Genomic DNA, 25,813 nt, shown 5'->3' on the forward strand with positions numbered 1-25,813 from the left:
ACAGAGCATGTCCAAGAAGAGCAAAGTCCGCTTGAAGGCAGGGCAGACAGTGAGGGATCAAACAGCCATTCCAGGTTACCACACACCAATAGAAAACCCATCTTTTTGAAGAGTGTCTAGACAAAGGCCTGCTCTACTCACTCTGATATGCCAGAGTATCCTCTTTCAGCATATAGATCATTTAGTTTTCATTAGCTCAAAGAGACCCACTTCAAATCAGAGCACTGTCCTGCCACTTCAATGACTGGGCCCCTGTGGATTTCAGGTTTCTCTTTCAAAGTAGAAAGCTGCCTATAATCGGTTCAGTTCCTCTGACTAACAACTCTAACCACAAGGAGCATTTTCGGTCACTGCAAGGACCTCACTTTAATTATGAAGACCTTGACAGAGAAGACCTTCTTTGGCATGTCAGGGTTTCTCAGAATCAGAATTTGTTGGTTCATCATAGATAAACGTTTCTGAGTCCTTGCCAGGACCAGAGGAAGAGCTGTTACATTTGACCCTCAATATGACACCAGCTTGGATCTCCTAACACAGGCATTTCCCTGGGCCTACTATCTGCTCTTCCTGGTCTAATGGGGACCCTGTTCTCTACATGTCCAACAGTGAAAGCTCTTGGATTTTAAGCCATTTTGGGGGCCCTCCTCAGTGCCAAGCCACCTATGCAGGTCATTAGGGTTCGTGGCACAGAACCGTCCCTCTTGACTCTGAGACACTAGAGCGGTGGCACCAGTCTTGGTTGGCAGGCCTCTGAATTTAGCCTGGAGGCATAGGTCACAGAGTCCTGAGACTCTCCACAGACTGCCACATGGCCTCAGACAGCAGAATCAAGACACCAAGGATCTCAGACAGCAATATCAGGCCCTTACAAACTCCTGTTTCTGGAGCTTGCTCTGTGAGGCCAACCCTGAAGGAGCAGCAGCTCTCGCCTCTTTCTACTTTTTATTCCCTGATCTCTCTTCCCATCAGGATTCTACGAGACCAGATTCATTCTAGGGTCTCCCATCATGCAACTCTTCCCCGGAGGTTTAGATTAGCCCTAGAATGAACTTGCCACTTTCTCCAGCATGTTCTCCCTATTAGTCTTTTCCCAACACAGCTGGGATCCTGTGTCAAGGTCCTTTTCCATCACCACAGTCACCCTCCTGTCTTCCATCAATCAATCAATCAATCAATCACCCAGAGGTGTCACTTCCAACCCCCGACTTTCATTCTTCTCCTCCTGTTCCAGCCTTTACAGATACAGTCCCTGTCTGCTTTCCCCCAAACGCCCATGACCTCAGCTAACACAATGAACCCTTGCCGAGGGCTGCTGGCTCTGCCTGCTCTCAACTCCCAGCCCAGCCTCTTCTTTTGAAGGTACCCAGTTAATCTCCCTCCACGCACACTTCTGGAGAAGCCTGTTTTCACAGCACTTATGTCCTTCACGGAGCTCTCCTCGCTGAGTCTAAGCGGTCAGTTCACAAATGCCCCACACGGAGGGCAGCTTCCACGCCAGATGGGGGCCGCACAAACCTTCCCTATACAGCACCACCCTTTCTTCCCGCTGAAACATGTCTTCTAGATCAATCGCATTTCCTTGTGTTTGTCTTGCTTGACTTTTTAGATGGCTTTTAAGCCTTTTCTGTCATCGATACAGGCGGGCATTTATTCTGAAATCCTGTACATTTTCTCTTGCAAGCGTCTTTAAATATATTCAAAAGCGGAGAGGAGCGGTTAACACACAAAACTTTCAACTGTGATAAACGGCTGGCTTTGCTTCCTCCCCATTCCCACTCACTCTTCTCTCCTACAGGATTTCTTGAGAAAGTTAAGGCGTACCGTCATCTGCAACTATTTTTGGATGTGCCTGTGCACGGCACTGTATGAAGAAGAACACGGCTGCTGCGTTGAGCAGTCAAAGCCTGGCTTTGGAAGAGCCTCAGAGAACTTCCAAGTGTGCAGTTGTTTTGCTTATTTTTTTCTTTTGGTTACTTTAAAAAAGAGATTTTGGTTTGTTTGCATCAACATTCAAGTAAGTTCCATTTCTTCATAACTGTCTGTTTTTACTGTGGAGGTAGAAAATGAAGGCACTTCAGGGAGATTTTAAAATTCCGCCTCTATGCTCTGCAAATTCCCAAAAGACTTGGACTTGATTTAAATTTTGAAACAGTGACTGGAAAGGTGTCATTTGTGGCATTAATCACACGAACTTCTACACTACAAAGGCACTTTAAAAATCAGAATTTCGATTTCAAGCTGAAGGGCACGCTTAGGAACGACTCCACACACTCTCACTGCCTGATTTGCTTCATGTATTTAAGTTCAGCAGGGATGACTGTGATTTCTGAATCTAGATCACACTACCAAATCTTATCCATCCATGGTCACATCTTAAAAAAAAAAAAGGAAATTGCTCAAGAACATTCTTTTGTACTGATTTTCTTGTGGTAAAATTTAAATTAGGTGTTGTCTAGACGGCTCAGCTGTTCTTGCTTGCGGCTCTTCTGAGTGACCCCAGTCTGGGTTGCTTATAGCCACCTCTTAACTTCAGTTCCAGGGGATGCAATGGCGGTCGGCATCCTAAGTATTGTATTCATGATCACACACACACACACTCACACACATGCAGACACGCACATGCACACACTCACACACGTGCACACACACACATGCGTGCATGTATGCACACAAAGCCATAAAATTAAAAATTAAATCCTAACAAGAAGTGTTAAATTAACCCAACATGACAACTCTAGTCGAGAGTTCATGATGTCAACCTGGGTGAGGTGGGTGGCAGACTGAAAGCAAGCGGGGCTTTCATCAGCACTGTTCTCCTTCCCAGGGAAACACAATATTTCCTTGTTTATAAAAACCTACCCTACCTGAGCGTGGTGGCTCATAAAGTAACCCTAGCACTCACGTGGTCAACACCAGAGGGTTATTGTAAGCGTGAGTCCAGCCTTGGCTGCAGTTTGAGACTTTGTCTAAAAATGATAATTTTATTATGATTATTATTATGATTATTATTTTTCCAAATACAGAGAAAAGTGAAAATAACTACTCTGTTAAAAAAAATCCAAAACAGACAAACAACAACAACACAAACACACACAAGGGCCTTCAGAGTTTCTTCATTTCACTAGAGGGGAGAGAAATGAATAAATGCCTAAAGGCAAAGTCTGGTTAGTGGAGGCCTTCAGGCACCAATTGGGAGACTCCAGGCAGTGCCTTCAGCTGCCATTGGTGCTAGGCCTTTTGAAAGAAACGGGTCGATCTTCTATATTTAATATGAGAAAGAAAACAACAGAAGAGATCGGTGGTGAGCCTTGCTTGATGCAGTCACAGCTTGGTGACATTGTCAGCTAGATCTATTTACAGGACGCGTTCTTCAAACACATTTAACCTTCATCCGAAATAAGATTTTACAGCAGAAGAATCCGGCATGTTCTTTGTTAAAAACAAAACAAAACATAGGACTGCTGAGCTGGAACATTTTCTATTCCGATGACAATTTTTCATTAATATTCACGTGATAGAGAGATGTTCATGTGTTAAGCATAATGGCTGGCAGAGAGAATAGCATTAGTTCCAATTTGTCTTGAGACATTCCAGTTGGGCATAGAGGCAAAGAAAGACCACAGTACAATAATAGAAAACAGATTTGTTTATAGACAATGGGAAGCTCTACTTAGGGGTATAAAAGAAATAAAAAAACAGGTTACTTGGAAGCAATAACTGAAAAGATACTGGGAGGTGAAAAAATTACTTATTTTTACTTTCTGTGTATGGGTGGTTTGCCGGCATGCACATGTGCCGCACTTACATGCAGTATCCTTGCAGGCCAGAAGAGGGCATCAGATCCCCTAGAACTGGAGATTTCACAACCCCCCCTCCCAATAGCTATGAATGCTTTGAGGGTGAAAAAAGTCTGTCAAATATCTATATATCTATGTATCTATATATATAAATGACTCCATTCTTCTCTTTTCAGAACTATGGTACAAACAGAGCATACTGTTCACTCTTTGGAGCTAGGATTTAAAAAGGGGGAAATGCACTAACTTTATTGAGTATCTATCAGAAATTCTCCCTTTGAAGAACAAAATTATCCCACAACCTGTTCTGAGATAATAGGGATCCTAAAATAATGGATCACAAAGAATTAGAATGATCTCAGGAGATTTCACAACACTATAAAGCCCTGGCCCTAGAGGAGGCACGAGTTCCCCAGGAGAGACTTCACACACTTGGAAGGCATGTGTCATAATTAAATTAACATATCTATATCTCCTGGCCTTCTAATCCTTTTCTCTACAGAACCGTAGTAGGGCCCCAGGAAAGGTGGACAGATTAGAACATACACAGGTTCTTCTGCCTTTTTGGGCAAAGCTTTTACCTTCATCAGTTTGTCTCCTTGTGTCTTTGAAATGCAGGGAACAAACTACCATGAGAAATTCATGAACCTGGGTGCCAGGGCAAAGTCTGTCAGGGAGCAAACCCCACGGTCACCAGATCCTGCTGTTATTACCTGATGTTGTCTCATCTGTGAGCTCTCCAGTTGTTCAACCTGATGATTTGGGAAGGTCCTGGTTGGGGTTTGTCTTGTGTTTTTGGTGCCAGTCTGTCTGCAAAGTAGCTCATTAAGATATATGTCCTTTGAGGGCTCTGTTGAGCCAGCCATGGAATGCTTGCCTGGTGACAGGGGCAGGAAATGTCAGTTCTGATTGGCTGAGTGCTTTTGTTATTTGCTTTTCTATAGAGTGTGACTTGCCATTAGGTTTTGGATTGTAGTGTAATCTTTATCTCCATGTCTGAGGAGTGGAAATCCTTTGGCCTCTTCTTGTACACCTCTGCATTACCATCTGATAGGAGAGAAGATTCTTCACTGTCTAAGGCTGGTATAGCCATGGCTTTGTTACACTGTGGAATCAAAATGAAGAATAGGAAACTGTCTACCGCATTAGCATTTGAATCAATTTCTGAGATCTCTGTTGAAAAGCACGTAGACACAGGAAACACTGGTCCATGACACCAGGTACTTGGAAGAATTTTTGTTGGCCATGCCCCTTCTACGTTCTAGGCCTGTACTTATTTTTATTTTTGATTTGTCATTATTGGGTATATTTGTGTGGGGGTGTGCATGCTACAGCACACATATGGGAGTCAGAAAGGACAAAGTGAGTGGGTTCTCTCTTTCCACCTGTTGAGGCAAAATTTCTCATTTCTTCTATGTTATATGCTCCGAGCCAGCTCAAACTTACCAGTGTTTCTTGTCTCTGTTCCCCCTCTTGTTTTAGGAGTGCTAGGATTACAAATGTGGGTACCATGTCTGGCTTCTTTTATATGGGTTCCAGTGCATTAATTCAGGTCCCGATTTTACCTACTGAGCCAACTCCATGGTCCAAATGTAATTATGTTTATACACGGTCTTGTTTATTAGTTGGTGAGCATGATCATTAACTTAATGGAGGCTGAACATTTGACGGAGGCAGCGGCAGTCCCACTAAGGACTGATCTATATAAGAATTTGCCAGACCACACAGTAAAAGGCTAATGAATGACCTACAAACCTCAAGGGTGGACTGAGGTTTGACACTTTAGAAAGGTCAATGATCTACAAACTTCAGATCAGGAGATCCACACAGCAAACCGGCTGGGATCAACTACTACCAGACAGAGGAAGTGACCTGCAGATAGAATCTTCCATCCCCAAAGCTCTCCCTTCCAATCTTATAAAAACCTCCATCTCCCACAGCACAGGCACACAGTCCCAGTTCTGCAGAGAGACAGTGACCCTTCCGTTGCTCTGGAGATGCCTGTCGGCTTTCTCTCATCTCCACGCTGTCTCCAACCCCTACCTAACAGAGAGTACAGAGAAAATAAAATCCTCCGCCAACCTACTCTGGGTGAGTGCGGTTGAGTGCCATCTCCAGGGAGCTGTCAAGATGAGATGTGTGGCCCCATGCTGGGTATTGGTCTCACTGGTCGCATCAGACAACAGCATTGGGCAGAAACTCAACCTGTCTCTAGAAGGCCTAAAATTAACTAACTAATGTATGTGTGGCCACTTGATTTGCAATTTATCTTCATTGTGTGATAAAATTTCTTTTCGCATGCCTATTAAAATCTATGGGCTTTTTTGTTTGTTTGTTTGTTTGACTGGATCTCACTCTGTAGCCCTGCCTGATCTGGAATTCACTATTCAGAGAAGGCTGGCCTCTGTCTCCCGTGTGCTGGGATAACAGGCATACGCCACCATGTCTTGTGAAGGCATTGCTATCCAGCTTTTCGACTTACAGGTTGCTGTGCTCTGCTACCTTCAATTCTTGTCAAGGACTTAATCTCTGTCAGTCCTAAGGGAAATGTATACAGTGAGATGCTGACTCTGAGCTGGTTGATTAGGATTCCAATGCTAGTGTGGAAACTGAGTTAACAAAATCATCAAAAACATTACGAAAGTTTAAGTATAGCCAGATGCACTGTACCTAAATGTCATTTTAGAAGTCATTTGTTTTTACTGCATCATAAATACAATTTTGAATCTAACTCTTTGTCCGCAGATTTGATTTGCTAAATCTATAACTGTCTGACCTTATAAAATTTGGGCACTCTTCTTAAAATCTATCGAAATGATATATATGAGCTAGTTCATAAAACATTAAAATGCTGAAAATATACCATTATGAGATAATTGTGATTTTCTCAAGCAAATATGTTAGAGAGACAATAAAGCAAAAACCTTTTTTTTTATTCATTCAAAGCAACATTCATTGGTTGTACAAGCATGGTTAATTTACAAGGTTTGGTATCAGCTACAAAGATTCTGATAAGGACTTTATTCTATAGTAGATTCTGAAAAAGAAAATAAGTTTTATTCATTTTTCCCTTGAAGATTCACAGGTAACAAAATAAAAAGCATGAAATGCTAAGGTTTATCTCCACCACAACACACTGTTTCAAACACACTGAGACATACAAAAATACAAATGTGATCGAGTTGTGAGTCTTCCTTGATACATGGAGATTCCTAAGCACAAATTTGCTGAGATGTTTATAATCTTAACATCAGGAAGGATACTTAAATGTCAGCAGGTTTGAAGACAGTGGGGTTAGATCATTCCTTCACAGTCTGCATATAGTGAAAGACCGGGACATAAGATTTTAATCATTGGTCAGAGAAGGAGACCTGAGACACCCTTCAGACTCTGGACAGAGGCATGTCATCCTGCCTCCAAGAAGACCATTAAATCCAAACTACCTGAAACTGGCTGTCGGAGTTTAGACGGCTTAACTGTAAGAACAAAGCCATGCAAGTTTCTGACATGTGTCACCGAGCCTTCTCCTGGAGCAGCAAGTCCGTACGGACCTGTCAGTCACTTGGACAGAAGGAACACCTTCAGGGGAAAGCAGCTTATTCAGATTTTAGGAAACAGCACCAAGTTTGCCTAGACAGACAACCTTTCTTTAAGCAGGTTGTTCATAGTTACATAGCTATTACTCCAAACTGAGACAGACCCCCAAACCATGGGGATAAGGGAGGCTCACAGGGACTAGAAATCTCAAGAGAACTGCTAGGCTTGGGAAAGTAAGACCCAGAATGCTCCTCCGCAAGGTGGAACCTAGTAAGCAATTCCTGATGAGAGGATTCACCCTTGTAGAACTCCCTAGAAGGTGGACAGCAGGTGCACTCCTCAGGTCGTTCAATGGTGTGACTCCCTTTGAATCATTCATGCTCCCCAAGCAACCACAATAAACTCACTGGCCCACTAATAATATGAATAGAGTAATTTCTTTGGCCTGTCACTGGTACCTATCGTGGGTGATGTCTATTCACCCATGGAAAAGTCATGCAACACTCATGTGGTCTCTTCCAAGCATTGATCATCTGGTGCCATCTTTATTTTTGTAAACATAAAGGACTGCAGGTTGTTATTACCTTTCCTCTTTCCTTACAGGTTGGAATGTTATTTGGAATCTGATATCATTTTCTTTGTGAGTTCTTCCAAGCCGAATTTGGTGAAATCAGTCAGTGTTACTGATGCCAAAAATGTCAGTTTTACAAATATTTAGGATGTGCCTTGTGATGTGATAAGGTCACTTCATTTTCTGTATTAGACTGTATTATACCTCTTTGGGAGGACTTGTTTTGTGCACTGTATGAGTTGGGTCCTACAGGCGGAACTAGAGATTTCCCTATGGACATTATTAGCCTGTGCTATCTGTAGCCGCGATTATTTGCCTGTGGTTGCTGTAGTCCCATTATTCGCCTGTGCTATGCTGTGACCGCCATTATTCGCCTGTGCTATGCTGTGACTGCCATTACTCGCCTGTGCAGTTCTTTCTTTTGGTTTCCTCCTGACTTTCCATGCAGTCTCTCTAGTCCACTTCAGAAAGGAATTTCACTCTAAGAGAGGCAGTCACACTGGGAGCATGGACCAGAGACAAGTTTGCAAGCACACACGATGAAGCTTCACCTTGTAGAGTAAAGGCCACTCTGGAATCGGTCAAGGGGCACGGCTTCTGGTTTCCACATGTCCATAATTTACAGGCAATTAAACAAGGAAAGGAGACACCTTCTCCAGTATAGCTTGGTAGTCTTTCTTTCTGTGTATGGGAACTCTTCTTCAGTTCCTAAGGATTCAACTCTTCAAAGTATACTTCATAACTTGTAGAAATTGGATCCCCAAACTTTAAAAAGAAACGGGAAGCCACTTTTTTGTTATTGTTTTTGCTTGTTTGCTTTTCTTTCCCCCTGAAACCCTACAATGGTCACAGCAGAAAGAGAGGGAAGACTTGGCCTAGAAATGGAAATGCCAATTACGGTTGTATTGTACAAGCTGACTGACTGCCTTTGTAAACGACAGGTCAAATGCTCAGCGGTGTCTCACGTACAGACTTTCCACGCTTTAAAAGAAGATGAAGAGTCATGCAAGCCATGTAAGTGGGACCCAAGATTAATCACTTTCATAACAGATGGGGCGTTTCCCACTGGGAGATGGGCCTGGTTTACAGAAATAAAGCCTTTGACAACACTGCCACCTGCTGGGGGAAAGTACAGCGCCTCCATAACGCCTTAACTGCCTGCCCGCTTGGGTGTACTCGCTCCAAGAACTTGTTGAGAACTTGAACATCAGAGCAGAGCACCTGTAGGGCACCTTAGACAAATCAGACACCGAGAGAGATGTATAGAGAGTTCCGAAATCTTTTCTCAAATCATGAGCTATTTTGAAAGAATTACGTGTCATTTGGGGACAGATCTGATTGAACTGGGACCCACAGACATTAACACAGTTATAGAAATAAGATATTTCCAAATAATGCATATTAAAATTCTCTTATTAGATTAATGTTCTATTTTATTCTCAGAAGTGGTCTCACGTGTACCATATATGATACATATGAAGTCCCAGATGTGTATTTTTTGGTCAAAGATTAGCACTCAGGATCTGCGTAAGCAGGTATAGGTAACAGGACAAAGAAGTGATATTCTCAAGACAAGAGAGGACAAATGCGTTACATTTAAAAGGTGTTAAAATTGCTGTAGCATTTTGAGAAATGCACAAAACTGTTCTAAATTGACTTAAGCTGGCTGTGAAGTTTAATCTTGGTGACAACTTGATTGGATCTGGACTCGAGGGAGAGACACTGTGGGCATACCTGCGAGGAATCTTCTTGGTTACATTAACTGAAACAGGAAGACTGCCTCTGACTGTGGGAGCAGCTTCTGGCAGCAACAGAGACACAAGCAGGTCTGGGGGAAAAGCTTCTTGTCTTATTGGTGAACTCATCTACCCTGTTTGCATCTCTCTATGACTTCATTATCTGCGGCTGCCGCTGCCATGGGCACTGCCAGCCCTTACTAATGTGAGAATCTAGACTTGTTGACCTTTCAATGTAGACTTAAGACTGGTGGCTCCCCAGGAATCCTCCAGGCTTGGAGTACTGCTGAGGAGTCCAGCCTAGGGGACTGGGTACTGCCAGTTCTCAGCTTATCCAGCATGGAGGCAGCCGGTGTCGGACGACCCAGACTGTGTAATGTAAGGCAGTACAGTAGATCTTCTTTTAACATGCATTCATCTTAATTAGTTTGTTTCTCTAGAGAACTCTGATTAATACACTGGCTAAACTTAAAATACTAATTTATGAGATAAAACATACATTTTTTAAAGGATTGTCCCTACACAGACAGATACTTTGCTATTATTTCTTCATATTGAATATATAAACTTTTGTCAATGTTATGATGAGCTATTTTTCAGTTAGAAAAACAGAATTTTGGAATTCAAAATTCTTTTATTGTTAATAGATAATAATAGATAAATAATATTATGAAGTTAGATTAAAATTCTCCTTCTCCTTCTTTGTCTTCATCTGTTTCTGCTTCTTCTTCTTCTTCTTTTTATTATTATTACATGCATGTGGCAATCAGATGACAACTTGGTGAAATTGACTTTATTCATCCACCTTTCTGTAGTTTCTGGAAGTCAAACTTTGGGTTTCTGGGCTTTCACAACAAGCAACTGTACCCACTGAGTCATCTACCCAGCTTAAGATTAGATAATTAAATGTCTAGTTTGCTCTCTATTTGTGTGTGCGCGCATCATAAAATTACTAAGATAACAGGAGCACTGTTCACAGGAGGCCATGCTATGCGTCTTAACTCAGCAGATAAGACATTTGGAAGAGAGAACTCACTCTAGCTGTAAAGTAGTGCTGCACATCAGTGTGTGCTGACTGTGATACGGTGCTGGACCAGTAAGCCTCGGAGAGATGCGATGTGATGGAAAGAGCCTTAGGATTTTTGTTTTATGCTTTCCAGATATGTGTGCACATCAACATACAGAACTGATTGTTTGTAAATAAGAAATCTCCGTGTTGTCATATAGCACTAAGCAAAAGGATGTGCAAACAGTAACAAAACCTGTTCGATTTTCGACTTCAACATGTTACATCTTACAGGAACACAGAAGGCTAGCATCTCTAAACTACAGCTATTATTCTTTTCTGAAGTAAATATATAAATTTATCTGAAGCTACACGTTAAATTTAGCCAAAAAGTAAAATTCTAAGGGGTGAAGATACAATGCTATTAAATAATCACATCAGAATTTTAAATCACAGTCTACTATTATTCAATTTTCCCTTTCCTTATCTTAAGCCAAATATAAAGGAAAAGCAGGTCATTTAAATGACACTATAGTATATATATGAGATCTCATTTCAGGTAGAGCATCAGTTTATAGCAATCTAGGGATTATGTAAATGATTCAGATGAGTCACCTAAATTTATAAAGAATAAATATAAGAGGTTTGTGCTTAATGAAAACAGCTATACACCAAATAAAGAGTTGACCTACTTTTAAGGAAGTCTGGAAAATACATAACTAAAAGACATACATTTAAGCTGTATGGCAGGTACACTTTTGATCCAATTATTATGTATATGTATGCGATTACAGTGGGGGCAATGATTAGATGCACCCAACCACTTCACATTCCACAAAGTTCCACTTTTTGCTGTTTATTGAAACAGGATCTCATGTAGCCCAGGTTAAAAAAAACTAGACATGTAGCCAAGGATGACCCCGAACTTCTGACCTTCCTTACCAGCTTCCCCAAAGCTGAGGTTACACTCCAGGCTTTATTTCAAGCAGTGTTATTATAACAACTAAGAGGACTCAACCCCAGTCTCATCAAGTCTACAGTTTACGTAAAACAACAACTAGGTTATTCATAAATTGCTATCTTTTTTCCTGTAAGTTTCTTAAAAACCTTTGAGTTATAGCAAATATGTCTATCAATATCCTTCTGCAAAACAAATAAAAGCTTTACCCTTTCACTTAGGATGTTAATATATTTAACAAGCACCCAATGAGGCTAAATCTCAAACCTGACCTTTAAGGAGAAGAAAAATCATCAACCTTATAGCCTGTCAAAGAAAAGGTATAAATGCCTCTGGAGATAAGGAAATTTGTCAAGAACACAAAAAATGGAGCATATTTCCTCCCCAAACTCAATATTCTTAAAATTTTATGTACAAACTCCAAGTAAAATCACCCTTAAGCCCTTCTAGATCTGGTGAGAAAAGTGGTCTTTGACACTATTTCCCTCTTGGGTATTCCTATCCCTCAATATGGAATTGAACCAATCAGGAAAAGCCTCTTCTTGGTTTCAAAGGATCAGAAAACCAAGCCAAGTCACAGAGGTAAAACAGGGATGTGTTCAGAGAGACTGCTCAGAGGCAAAGGGGAGGCAGCTGTCATTGTTAGAATGGAATCACTTTGTGCCAGGTGTTCAAAAGGGGACGAATACGGGGTTTATATAAAGGAGGGTTCTAGTGGCTCGAGGGATAGCTCAGCTATGACTATTGGCACTGGCTGATCTTCCAGCAGACCTGAGTTTGTTTCTCAGAACCCACATGGCAGCTCACAGCCCTCTATAACTCCAGTTCCAGGGCATCTTATTCCCTCTTCTGGTATACAATGCTGCAGACATACATGCAGGAAAACCACCATGTACATGAAATAAAATAATACAATCTTCTTAAAGGGTGAATTCTTAGGCAAGATTTTCTGGCATTAAGAGGGTATCTCCTAACTCTGGCTCCTAGTTGTATTCCATTTATGATATTCTTTTAACCAAAAGCAGTCTGTCAACAAAAGATGACATACTACCCATATCCATTAAGACTAAAGAATGAGCAAGATTCAAACAAAAACTCTAAAACAACAGACCGCATTTAAAACTTCCCAGCATCACCATGCTGGCAGAGGAAGAGGTTATCCAGATCCCTGTGCCAAAGGAGGGACTTACAGAGTCCCGAGCTTTCTCAGGTAAATTAAATATGCATACGCCTTGGCTTTTGTTATACACAAGGCAGAAACGAGGAATAGTTCTCTTCCCAACTTACCCAAACCAAATACGCTTATTTTAGTCTACTAATTTCTGTTTTATATATATTTTTGGAGTATAGGGAATCTGAGGCAGAGAGTTTATGGATCTTAATTGCCTGGTAACCTTTTATTGTGGTACAACAGCAGGCTAGTGCGTGACGGAGGGCAGAAGAGAAGTAAAGGTTACCTTACTGTTCCAAGCCATAAGACAACCCAACGCAAGAGAGGCTTCTGCTCTCTTAAGGAGGTAATCAAGAGCCGTGACTGTCTACAAGATGAGACACTTGAAAGGACTTTCTGAATAGACTCCATTTGCTCAGGGGTTAGTCCCCCAAACTGAGAAATGGGACCTCAGAAAACTAAGAAGTCTCCAGAAAGGAAACAATCAACAGAGTGAGGAGGAAGCCCGCAGGGGTTCTTTCTGTCTACTGCAAAGGGCCCTTCATAACTCACTACACTACAGAAAAGTAGTCTCTGTGAGCCACACTATTTCCTAAGACACGCTTTAAGACAAACAAACCTGGAACTTGTCCAGGAATGGTTTTATGCTTTTCACTTTCTGACTTTTAGGGTAAAGAGCCTGTTCTCAAAACCCCAGGGGCTAGTCTCAACCATCTGAGCCAATACTCCAACGAAAGAACCAAGGAATGGTGGAAGGCAGAGACAGACCATGAACTCGACACACATGGAGAAGATGAGCAGATAAAGGCAAGTAGTGATGCCCAGTTTGGTCTTTATGTACTAAAAGAAGCATCTGTTTTGAATAGGAAGAACTGGAGTTGGGGAAGGGCATAATTAATGAGTACTCGTCACAGTGTAGCTCTGCCATCATAGTTTTGGCTCAAGCGCTAGCAAGATGGCCTCGTAAGCTGTGCACCTGTTAGTTGCTGTCTTCCCTCGAGGATGTATCGGGTTCCTATGAGGTAATCAGTCCTGGGTATAGCCGCTGCACTAGAGATAACTGCTCTCATTTGGGGGCCAGTTTGTCCTGCTTGGGTGATCTTTCTGTTCTTTGTGGACCCAAGTGCAGAATCAATGCTTTATTATTATTAATTATTATTGTTATTTTGGCAAAGGCCTTTTAAATCTTGACTTCTTCTGTTTCTCCTCTGCTGCTTTCTCCTTTCAAGGTGGATAATTTTTATGATCCTTCTTCTCACCCCAGCAAGTCGTGGTGATCCAGAATGTGCCTTTCTCTTAGCTCCCAGCAAAACAAGTAATAACATTCCTCAGACTTAATTGGGCAGCAATACTAAATGGTTTTCTGGTTTGTGTTTAAAAAGAGATTAAATATGCAGAGTTCCCAAGTCACCTTGTCAGGGATGTGAAGGAGAGACAGAGGCACCCTTATATTCTCTATTAGAAAATAATATTTCATATTTTAGTAAGGGAGGTGTCCATACGGTGCCCGACGTGTGTGCATTGTTAAGTTTGCTCTGAGCTAAATATAAAACTGAGGATTTAATCTAAGTGGCCACACAATCCCGCCCTTCCCAGCAAGCACACACAGAACTCAGTGCATACGCTAGTTTCTTGTTTCTGTCCATGGGTCTCAGGTATCACGAGTTCCTCTTCTTCCAGGTACACCCTATCCTTAAGTATATCTGTATCATGCACTTGGTTTGTGAAACTTTCTCATGCATTCGTTGCCAGAGTCTTTGTCTAGTGTGTCTGACTTTGGAGGTCTCAACCAGGTCCTCGGATGAAAGGTTAATGAGAAGAGTAGCAGTAATATAGGATATGAAGTTTAATATTGAGTATGGCCATGACATGAAGACAAAGCCTCACCCAACTTCCTGATTCCCTGTACTGTTGCTGTGTGTGGATGGGAATGTGGGGAGCTAGCTTCCAGTTCTTGCTGTCACTCTTGCCTTCGCCTCCATTGTGTACTCTCATCCTCTGAAAATATAAGCGAAAACCCACTCTTTCTTCCTTACCTTGTTTTGGGTCACGGTATTTTATCATAGCAACAATGAAGTAATTAATAAGACGAGTGAGGAGGAGACGCTCTCTTCGGTGGTGTGAGCACTGGCAAGGCGACACCCTCCTGCAACAAGCCCTCACCCATGTTCCTGTAAACAACCCCAATGACACAGACCGCCTCCCAAAAATGAACAGAACCAAGCAACAACCACAGAGAGGTCAGGAAGCTCAAAGGTAGAAGAGGAGTAGTGGTTAGTGGGAGTGGAAGGGAACAAGGAAGGTGGGGTGTGAACATTCACAAATATATCGCATACGTGAATGAAAGTGTCATTGGCAAGAGCCATTAGTACATGTAGCTAATGTATGCTAGTAACACATTATAAATCTGGTCTGGGAACGTGTCCAGTGCTCAGCGTTACTAAGACCGGTGCTGGGACACAGAGAACGTGTACCTCTCTCCAGCTTTGGTCACATGTATTCATTCTTTAGCTCCTTTCTGTTCTAGGCTGACCTCCTTCAAGTCGTTATATGAAACTCTGCTGTTTGACCTCAGCATACAAGAAAGTTCTTAAGCCCTTTTTTGAATAACTAAATAGAGTGTGTGCAAGTAGGTTCCACACAAGTGACAACTTGTCTGGGAGGCAGCTGTAAAAACATTGCCGGGCTTTACTGAATTCTAAAATGTTGACTTTGCTCCTCAATTCCACTGAGCAGAACCTCTTCTATTTTCTTACCCAGATAATCAGAAAGTAACAGAGGTCAGCACAGCTGAATACTTCTTAAAATATTATGTTGAAACCGGGCAGGGGTGGCGCACGCCTTTAATCCCAGCACTTGGGAGGCAGAGGCAGGCGGATCTCTGTGAGTATGAGGCCAGCCTGGTCTACAAGAGCTAGTTCCAGGACAGGCTCCAAAGCCGCATAGACGCCCTGTCTCAAAAAACCAAAATAATAATAATAATAATAATAATAATAATAATAATGATAATAATAATAATAATAGTAATATAAGTTTATGTTGAAGCAAATAAGGCTGTTCTTTAATGTCAGTCACGGTTTTCAATTGGATTTAGAGGAAAACAAATAGTTCTTTATAAACTTCAGTATCTTATCCAAGATGATCTAGAAGTTTTGACACATGGACACGTTAATGCTGGGCCCCATGCCCTCATGCCTTCTGCACAGTGGCTCACTTTTAAACTTTCAACATAGCTTTAATCAAGACTAATATCTGCTATTCTTCTCATGAACATTAAAAGTATATGAAAGAAATTCCTGACTGTCACATGACTTTTAGAGTTTCTAACAGACCTGACTCACTTATGTCAATATGATGATGGAATTTAATATTATTTAAAGGCGGCAATACATAATTTCATAAAATTTAGCCAGTGCCAAGTATATGAAATAGTCTACTGTATAGTTTATCCCAAGCCATCTAACAACTGCTCTTCTCAAAAGACAGAGTTGATTTCTAAACCTCGTACCCTTTCAATTATCTTCCTTCCCATATGTCTTTGTGTCTGAGCAGCGTACGTGGCAAACACCATCTTAATGTGCTTCTCACTGGGCAGTAACTTTAACCACACACTGTAATGCTGTGGTCCCTCTCTGAAATTAGCACATTTTAAAAATACTTTTGTGGCAATACAATGTGATTAAAAAAAAAAAAAAGCTCATTCTAAGAGACTGGGACTTTCGCTGGCCTTCACAGCCAGAGTTATTACACCTGGAGGTCACTGAAGGCTGCTGTTCTACTGTGTACTTAGCCTGTTTGTTTAACCTGCCTTTAAGAGAACAATGTGACAACTAACTTGACTTGCCCGGGATTTCCCATGTAACCAGTGTATCCAGCTTAAGCCAATGCATTGCTTTAATCTTAAATTATGGACTCTTCCATGCCCCTGGTGCAGAAAAATACATATGTGTTTAGATAGGTACCATTCGCTGCAAACAGCAAATAGGCTGAAAGCAGTCTTAGCCACCATAAATGTTGACTGCTATTTCCATAAAGGAGCCCTCATTCCCTTTTCATGTGACACTCTCTATGCTATGCAATAGAGGAAAGTGTAAAGCTCTTTGCCAGAGGCGGATATATTGTGTGTGACAGGGGGTCACGCACAAAACTCTAACATGTGACAGTCATGAATTTCTTTCATATACTTTTAATGTTCATGAGAACCATAGCAAGAGAGCCTCAGGCAGGCACAAGTTTAAGCTCACACGACAGGAAGACAAGGGGATGGAAGACGTGAGGGGAGGAGAGAATTCACACCTGGTTCACTCTAGGTTAAATGACACCAACAGGAAGTGGAAGTGCTTTGAGTTCTTCCTTAACCTGATGCTGGCACATTTCCTGGTGACTGGGTGCTCATTATTTATGATCACATATAATGTTCAAAATGATGACATACTTTGATGGTATGCATACTATGTCAAGTTCTAATGCCAAAAATGATTTCAGGAAAAGCTACATCACAAAGTAGGAATCCTCTATGATTATGATCAGAGTGTAAATTGGATTGCAACAGCCAATCTACCAATTTTAAAATGTAGGAACTACCCTGCTGTCGATGAACTTCTAAATGCCTTGTCTTGAATGGCACATGCTCTTCAGAGAATTCTTTCCTTGTCTGTCAGAGCTTTACCTTTTATTCCCAAATCATTTCTCCTTGTCTCTACTTAAAAAATGTCACCACTTCCTTTCACCTGTAGCATGTACTCCATATTCATGTCTTCAGAATCATTCAGCACATCTTTCTATAACTACTAATACTTCCTTTGCTATTTTAGCTTTCATTGTAAAGTTGACTTGCTTTTGTAATTTAGGATTGCTGCTTCCACAGCAGAATCCAGCAAATCTATCTGACTTTACACAGCAGTGGAATTTAGTGTGCCTTTCTCAGCCAAGCGAGGGTAGATTATGCCTAAGCAATAGGCATCTCAGACTGCATTGTGATGTACACAAATCAGCTTCGTTTCTTGCTCTTGGCACGAGTCTGTCTGAGGCCAGCTATGATTCCACCTTCCCTTCGCTCTGGAGCCCACAGCTGATGCAACATCTGCTATATGGGGACCTGACCAACTTTACAGCAGAATGAAAAAGGGTTTGGAAAAACTTGGTTTTAATACATTGACTCAGAAATGACACAGATTGGTTCCACTTTCCTTTAAATGGCCAGAGTAAGCCACATGGATAAGCTGAATCCAAAATAAAATAAAATAAAGTAAAATAAAAAAGTATATAGTCATTTCCCAGGGAGTGGCAGCAGCTGTTTTTAGCAATAATAAAATCACTACACTTGCCAGGAATGGGAGAGCTATAATAGACGGAATAAAACAACCATGTGGTTAATTCCTAGCTGACTTTTCCGGCCCAGGTGTTAATAACGTGGTGTGTCAATGGCGTTCTTTGGGTATTGAGGGTGTTTCTGCTGTGCCTCGCCACGTGATCTCAAAGCACATCCTGGCCCAGGCATCACACGGAGTCACTCGCTTACAACCACTGCCAGTTTGAAGCCCACGCCTATGGAGATGCATCAATAACAATCCAATTTCCTAGTGGGGCTTCGACAATGTGCTCCAACCATAGCCCAGTGTCATCTCCAGCCAATGTCCTCACTTTTGTCTTTGCCCTTGTGCCATCTCTCATTGCTTTGCTGAACCAGTTCTTGATGCACTGGGATTCAGCACTGCGAACCGACATACACTATGGAGGATATATCATCCAAGTCCTGCTTGGCCCTCTCCTGCCAAACCCAGACCTCCTGTCTCCAAATCTTCCTCAGTGGGAAATAACTCATAGACTATGCTTCAAAGGAAGTACTAACTGAAGAAGACAATGTAAATATAATGTACAAGGAAGGCAGATGGTCTGTCTGAACATGTGAATTTTGGCAAAAAACAAAAGGTGGTTAAATGCAGTGTGAACAGTACTATTTAAACAAGGTGTATAAATTACCAGTACAAAAATATAAATGAGGAAACTAGAAATTAGATATTAGAGAGAAATGATTCTCAAGTGTTTTGGTTTTCTACTTTTTATACTTTGCAGTATAATGAGTAAATGGTGCAATATTCATAACTGTTATAACCAAAGGACTTTTATGTTATTATACTTGAAAAATAATAACTAAGATATACGATTTTGAAATTATATATAGATGAGAACATGATGATTTATGTCTAAGCAGTATAACTTTAAGTGGATCAAAATATTATATATCAGACACTTCACTCCTCTGTAAAGTATAATCTAATAATATTTAATTATAAATCATGTTGCTATTAGGAATATAGTTAGGGTTTTTTTCTATCACATATATAAATAATAACATATATCAATATCATGCATACATATCTTTAGACACTATATTTCATTAATGACAAGTTTCTTTTTCTAAATTAATAACGGATGCATCTTTTGAAAATATTTTATAAAAAGGTCATGAAAGGAAAACCTTTACTCTTTAGATCAACAGGTTCTGAACTGTACACGGTTTTCTACCACCACTGTAGACACACGGGACTGCTTGGCACGCCAGGGGATGCACTGAGGAAATTGTAGAATGCCTTCCGTCAGCTGCGCAAGCATTTTTCTTGTAGTTTGGCTTTATGCAATCTGGAGTATGCAGGGAAATTTTACCAAGACATCCTTCGGTGTTTTACAGTTCCAAGTAAACACAACGCAGTAATCAAAACTGTACGATTTGTACGTTTTCTTTTACATTTTTCTGCTTTTGGAATCATTTGCAAGAGGATCCCTGAGATGAAATAATTAGCACGCTGCACAGTCTCCTTTGAACCTCCGATTCACTGCAAATCTTCTCAGGTTTATAATTATTGTAATCAAGCATTTTGATTAGGACAGGACACAGCACCGGAACTTTGGAGTCTAGGCCAGAAGACAGCACATCCACATCCATCCAAGCACAGGCCACATCCATGGGATCATGCAGTCAGCAGCCAAGTTGTCCCAGGGCTAGATGAGGCCTGTTGAGGCCTGTCTCTGTCTGGACAGTGAGCGAGCTCTGAGTTTGGAGGATGCTCTCCTCTTGCTAGGCTTGCATTCACTCTGGGCCAGCTGTCAGAGAGGCTGTGCTCTCTTTCACAGAGAGAGGCTGCAGTGTTCTTGTGAGGTGAGCTTCACCCTAAGGTTTGTGGGAGCTACATCTGTGTGGCGACAATCTTTTTCTCCCCTGGGAGACCCCTGGACTGGGTTGCATCACACTGTTAAGTAGTGTCAAGTAGTGTGGGCCCTACATAATGCTTGAATATGTTTCATAACTGTCACTGACCTGTGGCCATAACAATTTCCCTGTAGTTATACTACTACTGAGTTAGTGGTTGCTATTTGCTTTGGTTAGTAGGCTATACAGACAGAATGGAAGCAAAAACTGACATCTTAATTGAGCAAAAACGATTATTAAAATTTAGGCAGAGGCTAAATTTTAGGTGTGGTAGCACACACTTTTAATCCTAACACGTGGGAGGCAAAGGCAGGCTACTGTGATTTCAGGGCCAGCGAGTCTACATGAGTTAGTTCTAGGACAGGTGTGATAGCTACTGAGAAATCCTGTCTCAAAGAACAAAAACAAACAAACAATTTAGGCAGAGGTGGAAGAAGAAATTGTCAACCCCAGGCAGAAGGCAGAGGAAGGAAAAGGTTATTAAGGACATCAGTACTCTGGTGAGAGGAGCAGGCTGAGTACATTTTGTTCAGGCAAGTGATGGAACACAGAGCCAACAGTCTGCACGCTGTATCAAAGCTTGGCTGTGAGAAAAATATCTCAGCTGAATGAATGCTGGGAACAACGAACTGCCAAGGAGGGACAATATCCAGCTATTTTAGTGTTTCTAATTACGAAGCTAAAGTGCTGTGTTATAGGAAACACACACTGAACCAGCATGCTAAGAAAGCGCCCCTCATTAATGGTATTTTTAGTGAGCATTGAAAATTCCAGAATGGATTATTTATGGTTTTGTGTAGATAGAGAACCGGGAGGTGTGGAGGAGGAGAAAGAGACACACAGGAATAAATGAGAACTACTCTGATGCATTTGCCAGTTTAGATAAGGATGCTTATTTTAATCTATACCGTGTTCCTGACATCTCTCTCTCTCTCTCTCTCTCTCTCTCTCTCTCTCACACACACACACACACACACACACACACACACACACACACACACACGCCTGGACAGGACATTTCTGCATTGCTATAACTGTCTTCAAATATGCCTCTTACGGGGAAGGCCTTGGTCCTGCCTCCAAGTGATATATCAGACTTTGTTTACTCTCCATGGGAAGTCTTACCCTCTCTGAGGAGTGGATGGGGTAGGGTGGTGGGAAGGTAGGAGAAGTGGGAGGAGGGGAGGGAGTGGGAACTGAGAAAGGTATATAAAATGAGAAAAGGTCGTTAAAAATAAATAAAACAAGGGGTCTTAATCATGCCCAGCCATTCAATTATGCCTTCAGCCCAGTGAAAAGATTTTAATCACAGGAATTAGATAGCCATTTAGTGATTAGTTTTTAGAAGTCAGTGGAACAAGTAGGAGATGGCTATGCTATGCTTGTGGGTATATAATAAATAAAAAGAGAAAAGATGAACATGAAAAAAATATGCCCCTTCCTTTGCTTAGATATCTCTTAAAGAAGCACACTGCTCAATACAGCTGCTACCCCCAGTCTACAGGTGAGGGGCAGGACTCACAGAGGACCAGATGTCCTCGAACCATTTAAAGACATCAACCATATTCTTCAGTATATTCCCACTGCTTAGCTGCAGCTGTCCCAAAAGAGGTGGACTTACCTTTCGCTTTGGAAATCTCGCCTGTCAAAAAGAAATTACCCTTCACAGATATCACGAGTTGGTTCTAGAGAGTTCTACGTTTTCGAGAAAACTGTATTTATGGGTCTTTGAGTGTACTATTCACTGAACCCTTTTGAGTGTCAAAATGCCTGTTCTCTGTTGCGTGTGTTTTCATTCTAAATGTTGCTCATGTCTTGTCTCGCATCCGAGCCAGGACTGCACTCCTAGAACTTTCTCCATGTGTTAGACCTCTCTGAAGATCGGCAGTTCTTGACTTACGCACCTTCCTGTTTTCACATTGTTCCCTTTGCTTCCGTTTCTTGCTTCTTTCTCTCTCCACAAGCAGGCCTACTGTATCCGCTGGTTCTGCCTTTTCTGAGTCTAGTTAGCTGCACAATTTCTTGCTTCCCTTCATTTGTTTTGTTTTTAAGATCTATATTTTTATTAGCATGCATGTGTGTGAATCACGTGTGTGCAGGTGCACACAGAGGCCAGGAGAGCTTGTCAGATCCCCGGAGCTGGAATTACAGGCATCTGTGAGCTGCCAGGATTGGATCCGAACTTTGATCCCTTACAAGAGCAGCAAGTGTTCTTAACTTCTGAGCCATCTCTTCAGCTTATATGATCTGTTCTTAATTTAAACTCTTTTTATATTTTAGTTTCTCAACTAAATTAGAAAAGGTGATAAATATCTCTCTGATTTTTGTTGTACTTTGCTAATAAAATATTTCTGCATGTTAGTATCTGAATTTACTTAGAGTTTATTTTAATGTGTATATTAATATACTTGTTAAATTTATTCTTTTTTATTAAACATAGCACATTTTTGCAGGCCATGTTGGCTTTAAATAAATGAACCTGTTAGGTTCACTATTTAATTCTTATAATAAACTTGTAAGACTCCAAAATTCTTTAATTTCTGCTAGTTTCATCTTCTTGACTTAGCACGGAATTTTCTTTTATTGAAGTTCCAAACTTTGGTGTGTGTGTTTGTTTGTTTTGAGATGGAGTTTCTCTGTAGCTTTGGAGCTTGTCCTGGAACTTGAACACACAGAGATCCGCCTGCTGCTGCCTCCAGAGTACTGGTAAATGGTACGTAGAATGTATCTTTTAAAATACATTTGTCTCTAATCAGTGTGTCTAACTGATTTATTGTGACTAGACTTAGATAGATGTCGAACTTTCCTGTTTTCTGTGATTTTTCAAAACCACAGTTTTGTAAACTTTCCTTCTCCTGTCTTTTTTAGCTTGATTTTATTGTTACTTCATTTAGTAGCTTATCTTTCAACTAGATCACACATATTATGTTTTTGTACCATGTTTTATACATTTAGTTACATACAGTTTTAGTTTCTTAAGTTTTTGTATGCAAAATTTGCTGGGTTATGTCATACATGTAACATGTAGAATTTACATATGTGACGTATAGATATCATATATATATAAATATAATGAAACATACAACTCTGAGTATAGTATAAAAACATACTCTGTATTTCTTTTAAGTTGAACCATGTCTGCAGCTTACAAGTTAGTACCATAAAACATGGGACAACACACTACTTAGATTTCTAAATTAATTTTTTATATATACGTACAGGAATCCTTATGCATCCTTATGCATGCTTGTGTATGTGGGCACATGTGTACAAGGTTGCATAAGTACACATTCATGTGGAGATCAAAGGCTGATTGATATTGGGTGTATTTCTAGATCAGTTTCCACCCACAGACTAAGGCAAGGCCTAGTGTTGAGCTTGGAGGGCCAGCTCAATTAGTCTGCCAAGGCGGCTTGACCTAGGAATCCCCTAGTGCTTGCATGCATTGGGGTTCTAGGCTGGCCTCCCAGCCCACCCAGTGTTTATGTTAGTTCTGGGGTTCTGAAGTCCAATTATCATGTTTATGCAGCAAGTGTATCATTAGTTGGGCCATGTCCCCAGTTCTCAAACATTTATCATAGTTCTATGGATTGCATAATAGGTTTATAATTTCATACAACTAATTTTCAGTCTTATTTTTTTCCTCCAATGGTACAAATCCTATGAGTTAAAGCTCTAAGTGAAGATACCTACAATATAAAATCAACTAACTGGACTCACGGAAACAACAGCGTGCGGCAGTGCTTTGAACGAGCAGTGTCCCCCAGAGGCGCAGGTATCTCAATGCTTGGTTTCCAGGTAATTTGGGGGGCATTACGGAACTTAAAGGGTGGCCTTGCAAGTTGATCACCTTTGCTCTGCTTCCTCGGAGTGATTGAAAGTGTGGCTTCTCAGTTGCCGGCTTCTCCGCCCCCCTCACCATCATGCCCTTGCACCCTCCTTGAGCCATCAACCAGAATACACTCTTTCTTCCTTGAGTTGCCTGTGGGCCTGATGTTCTGTCACAGCAAGGGACTGGGAGCCAACACCGAAGCTGGTGTCAGAGCAACATGGCCTGCGGCCCAAAAAAAACTAACACACTGCTGTGCTTTGGGAGACATTCTCTTAAAGTGTTGTTTAACTAGTGATTGCATTTTCCACTTATTTCTTTGTAATTAGTGTATTTCATAGGTAGTCTGGAGTTTTACATAACTAGCATAAAGTTTATCTCTACTTTTTTTAAAGCAATTACCAAGTAAAATAAGTAGTGGAAAAAGCCTAAAAACCTATACTAGCATGCTAGGCTGTACCTCCAGGAGACACAAGCTATGGCTGGCAGGTTTCTTTGTCTTTGTCAAAGCTGGGGTAGTGAGGAGGGGAAGGACTATTTTTAAAGGGGATTTAAAATAGAAAAAGAGGTTAAAGTCATATTATATACATTTCCATATTTTGAGTTCCTGGATATTAGATATATTAGCTGTTAAATGTGAGGAACGCTCATTGTATATAAGTATGATTTATGTGTTCATGATAAATCAATGGGTTCTGTCCAAAACAGAAATGCTCAGAGCTTTCATACAGGCCACACACTGATGGCTAGCAATCGTTTTTCTGATTTTGGTTAATTTCCCAGAGTCACAAAAACTCCAGGGGAAAAAGGCTTCGTGGAATAATTTAAAGTGATGTTGATTTATTTTGATTTTACAGTCATTATTCAATTGGGTTCAGAAGATTGCAGTTTGGAAATTACAGTATGGAGTGGGAAGAGCTGCCCCCTGTGGATGCTAGAAAACCGGCTTCAACTAAAGACCTGAAGCCTGGTGGCTGGGCTGGGGTAGCTGTTTAATAGCAGAGTATTTGCCGAGCATGTGGGACCTGAGAACTTCCGTCTGCATTTTGAAACATGCAGTATTTTTGGATCCCTAGTGTGTGCCTTTTCTGAGGAGCACATGGAACAGACCCACTGTACAGCAGACATTCTGCAGGCTGGAAGCCAGCTCACTGGGGATAATGCCTTCTCTCGTACACTGAATCTGGATTTTTAACTTTTTAATGTGTGTGTGTGCGCGCACACGCGCGCCTCTATACAGTGGGTCCTGGAGATTGGCTCAGGTAGGCTGGGAGGCTTAGTAGCAAACACCTATATCTGATGAGTCATCTTCAGTCCTGAAATTTTGATTTTTTTTTTTTTTTAAAAAGAAGACACGAAACTAGAAGATACTGTTAGGGAAAGAAGAGGGGGTGGCTGGTTGGAGGGAAAAGGAGGGCAGGAGAATGAAGTAGGAGCCAATGCAACCAAACTGTCACGAAAATATCACAGCAAAGTCCATTTCTTGTACAATGAGTATAAGCCCATGAAATATCCTCATTTTGAAACTGAATGGCATTTTCACGGTAAGCAGTGCATGACATACCTGCCCCAGGCTGCCTCATTTGTAGAAGCTTTATTAACTGGAACACAGGAGGAATCGATGACAGCTGAGTTGTTCATCTTATAGCAGAAACCGCAGTCTGGATCCAGCATACACTCATTACAGTAACTGAAAAATGAAAGAAAACAGTGAAAGTCATGCTGACCTGGTCAACTCGTGCTTGTGACATAGCCACTCCAGAGGCCGCCCCCGCAGCTCATACTAGTTTACTTGCTTTGGCCAAGCCAAATGATATGACCAGATCCAGAGGATCGCTGGATGGTAACTCTCATCTCTCCATGCGGATTTGAGCAAATTTGTAAGCTACTATGTGGGAGGGGGTCAGAGAACAAGCCTGGCAGACCTGCAGTGAAAAGATTGCTTTCCTCAACCACTGAGAGCTGTTCCAGACTGGTCTGTCTGAATCCAGCCTCGAT

General features: G+C 41.3%; 1 protein-coding gene across 1 annotated transcript in view; it reads right to left on the reverse strand.

Annotated features, from left to right (window-relative positions):
* Positions 1–25,813, reverse strand: part of Slc2a13 (solute carrier family 2 member 13) — a 322,976-nt gene that overhangs the window by 34,260 nt on the left and 262,903 nt on the right. Inside the window, exon 7 of the mRNA XM_085678796.2 lies at positions 25,380–25,505. Coding sequence (XP_085534922.1) covers positions 25,380–25,505 — 126 coding nt within the window. The remainder of the gene's footprint in view (positions 1–25,379; positions 25,506–25,813) is intronic.

The sequence above is a fragment of the Myodes glareolus genome, chromosome 19, assembly GCF_982192425.1.
Source record: "Myodes glareolus chromosome 19, mMyoGla1.1, whole genome shotgun sequence".
Lineage (NCBI taxonomy): Eukaryota > Metazoa > Chordata > Mammalia > Rodentia > Cricetidae > Myodes > Myodes glareolus.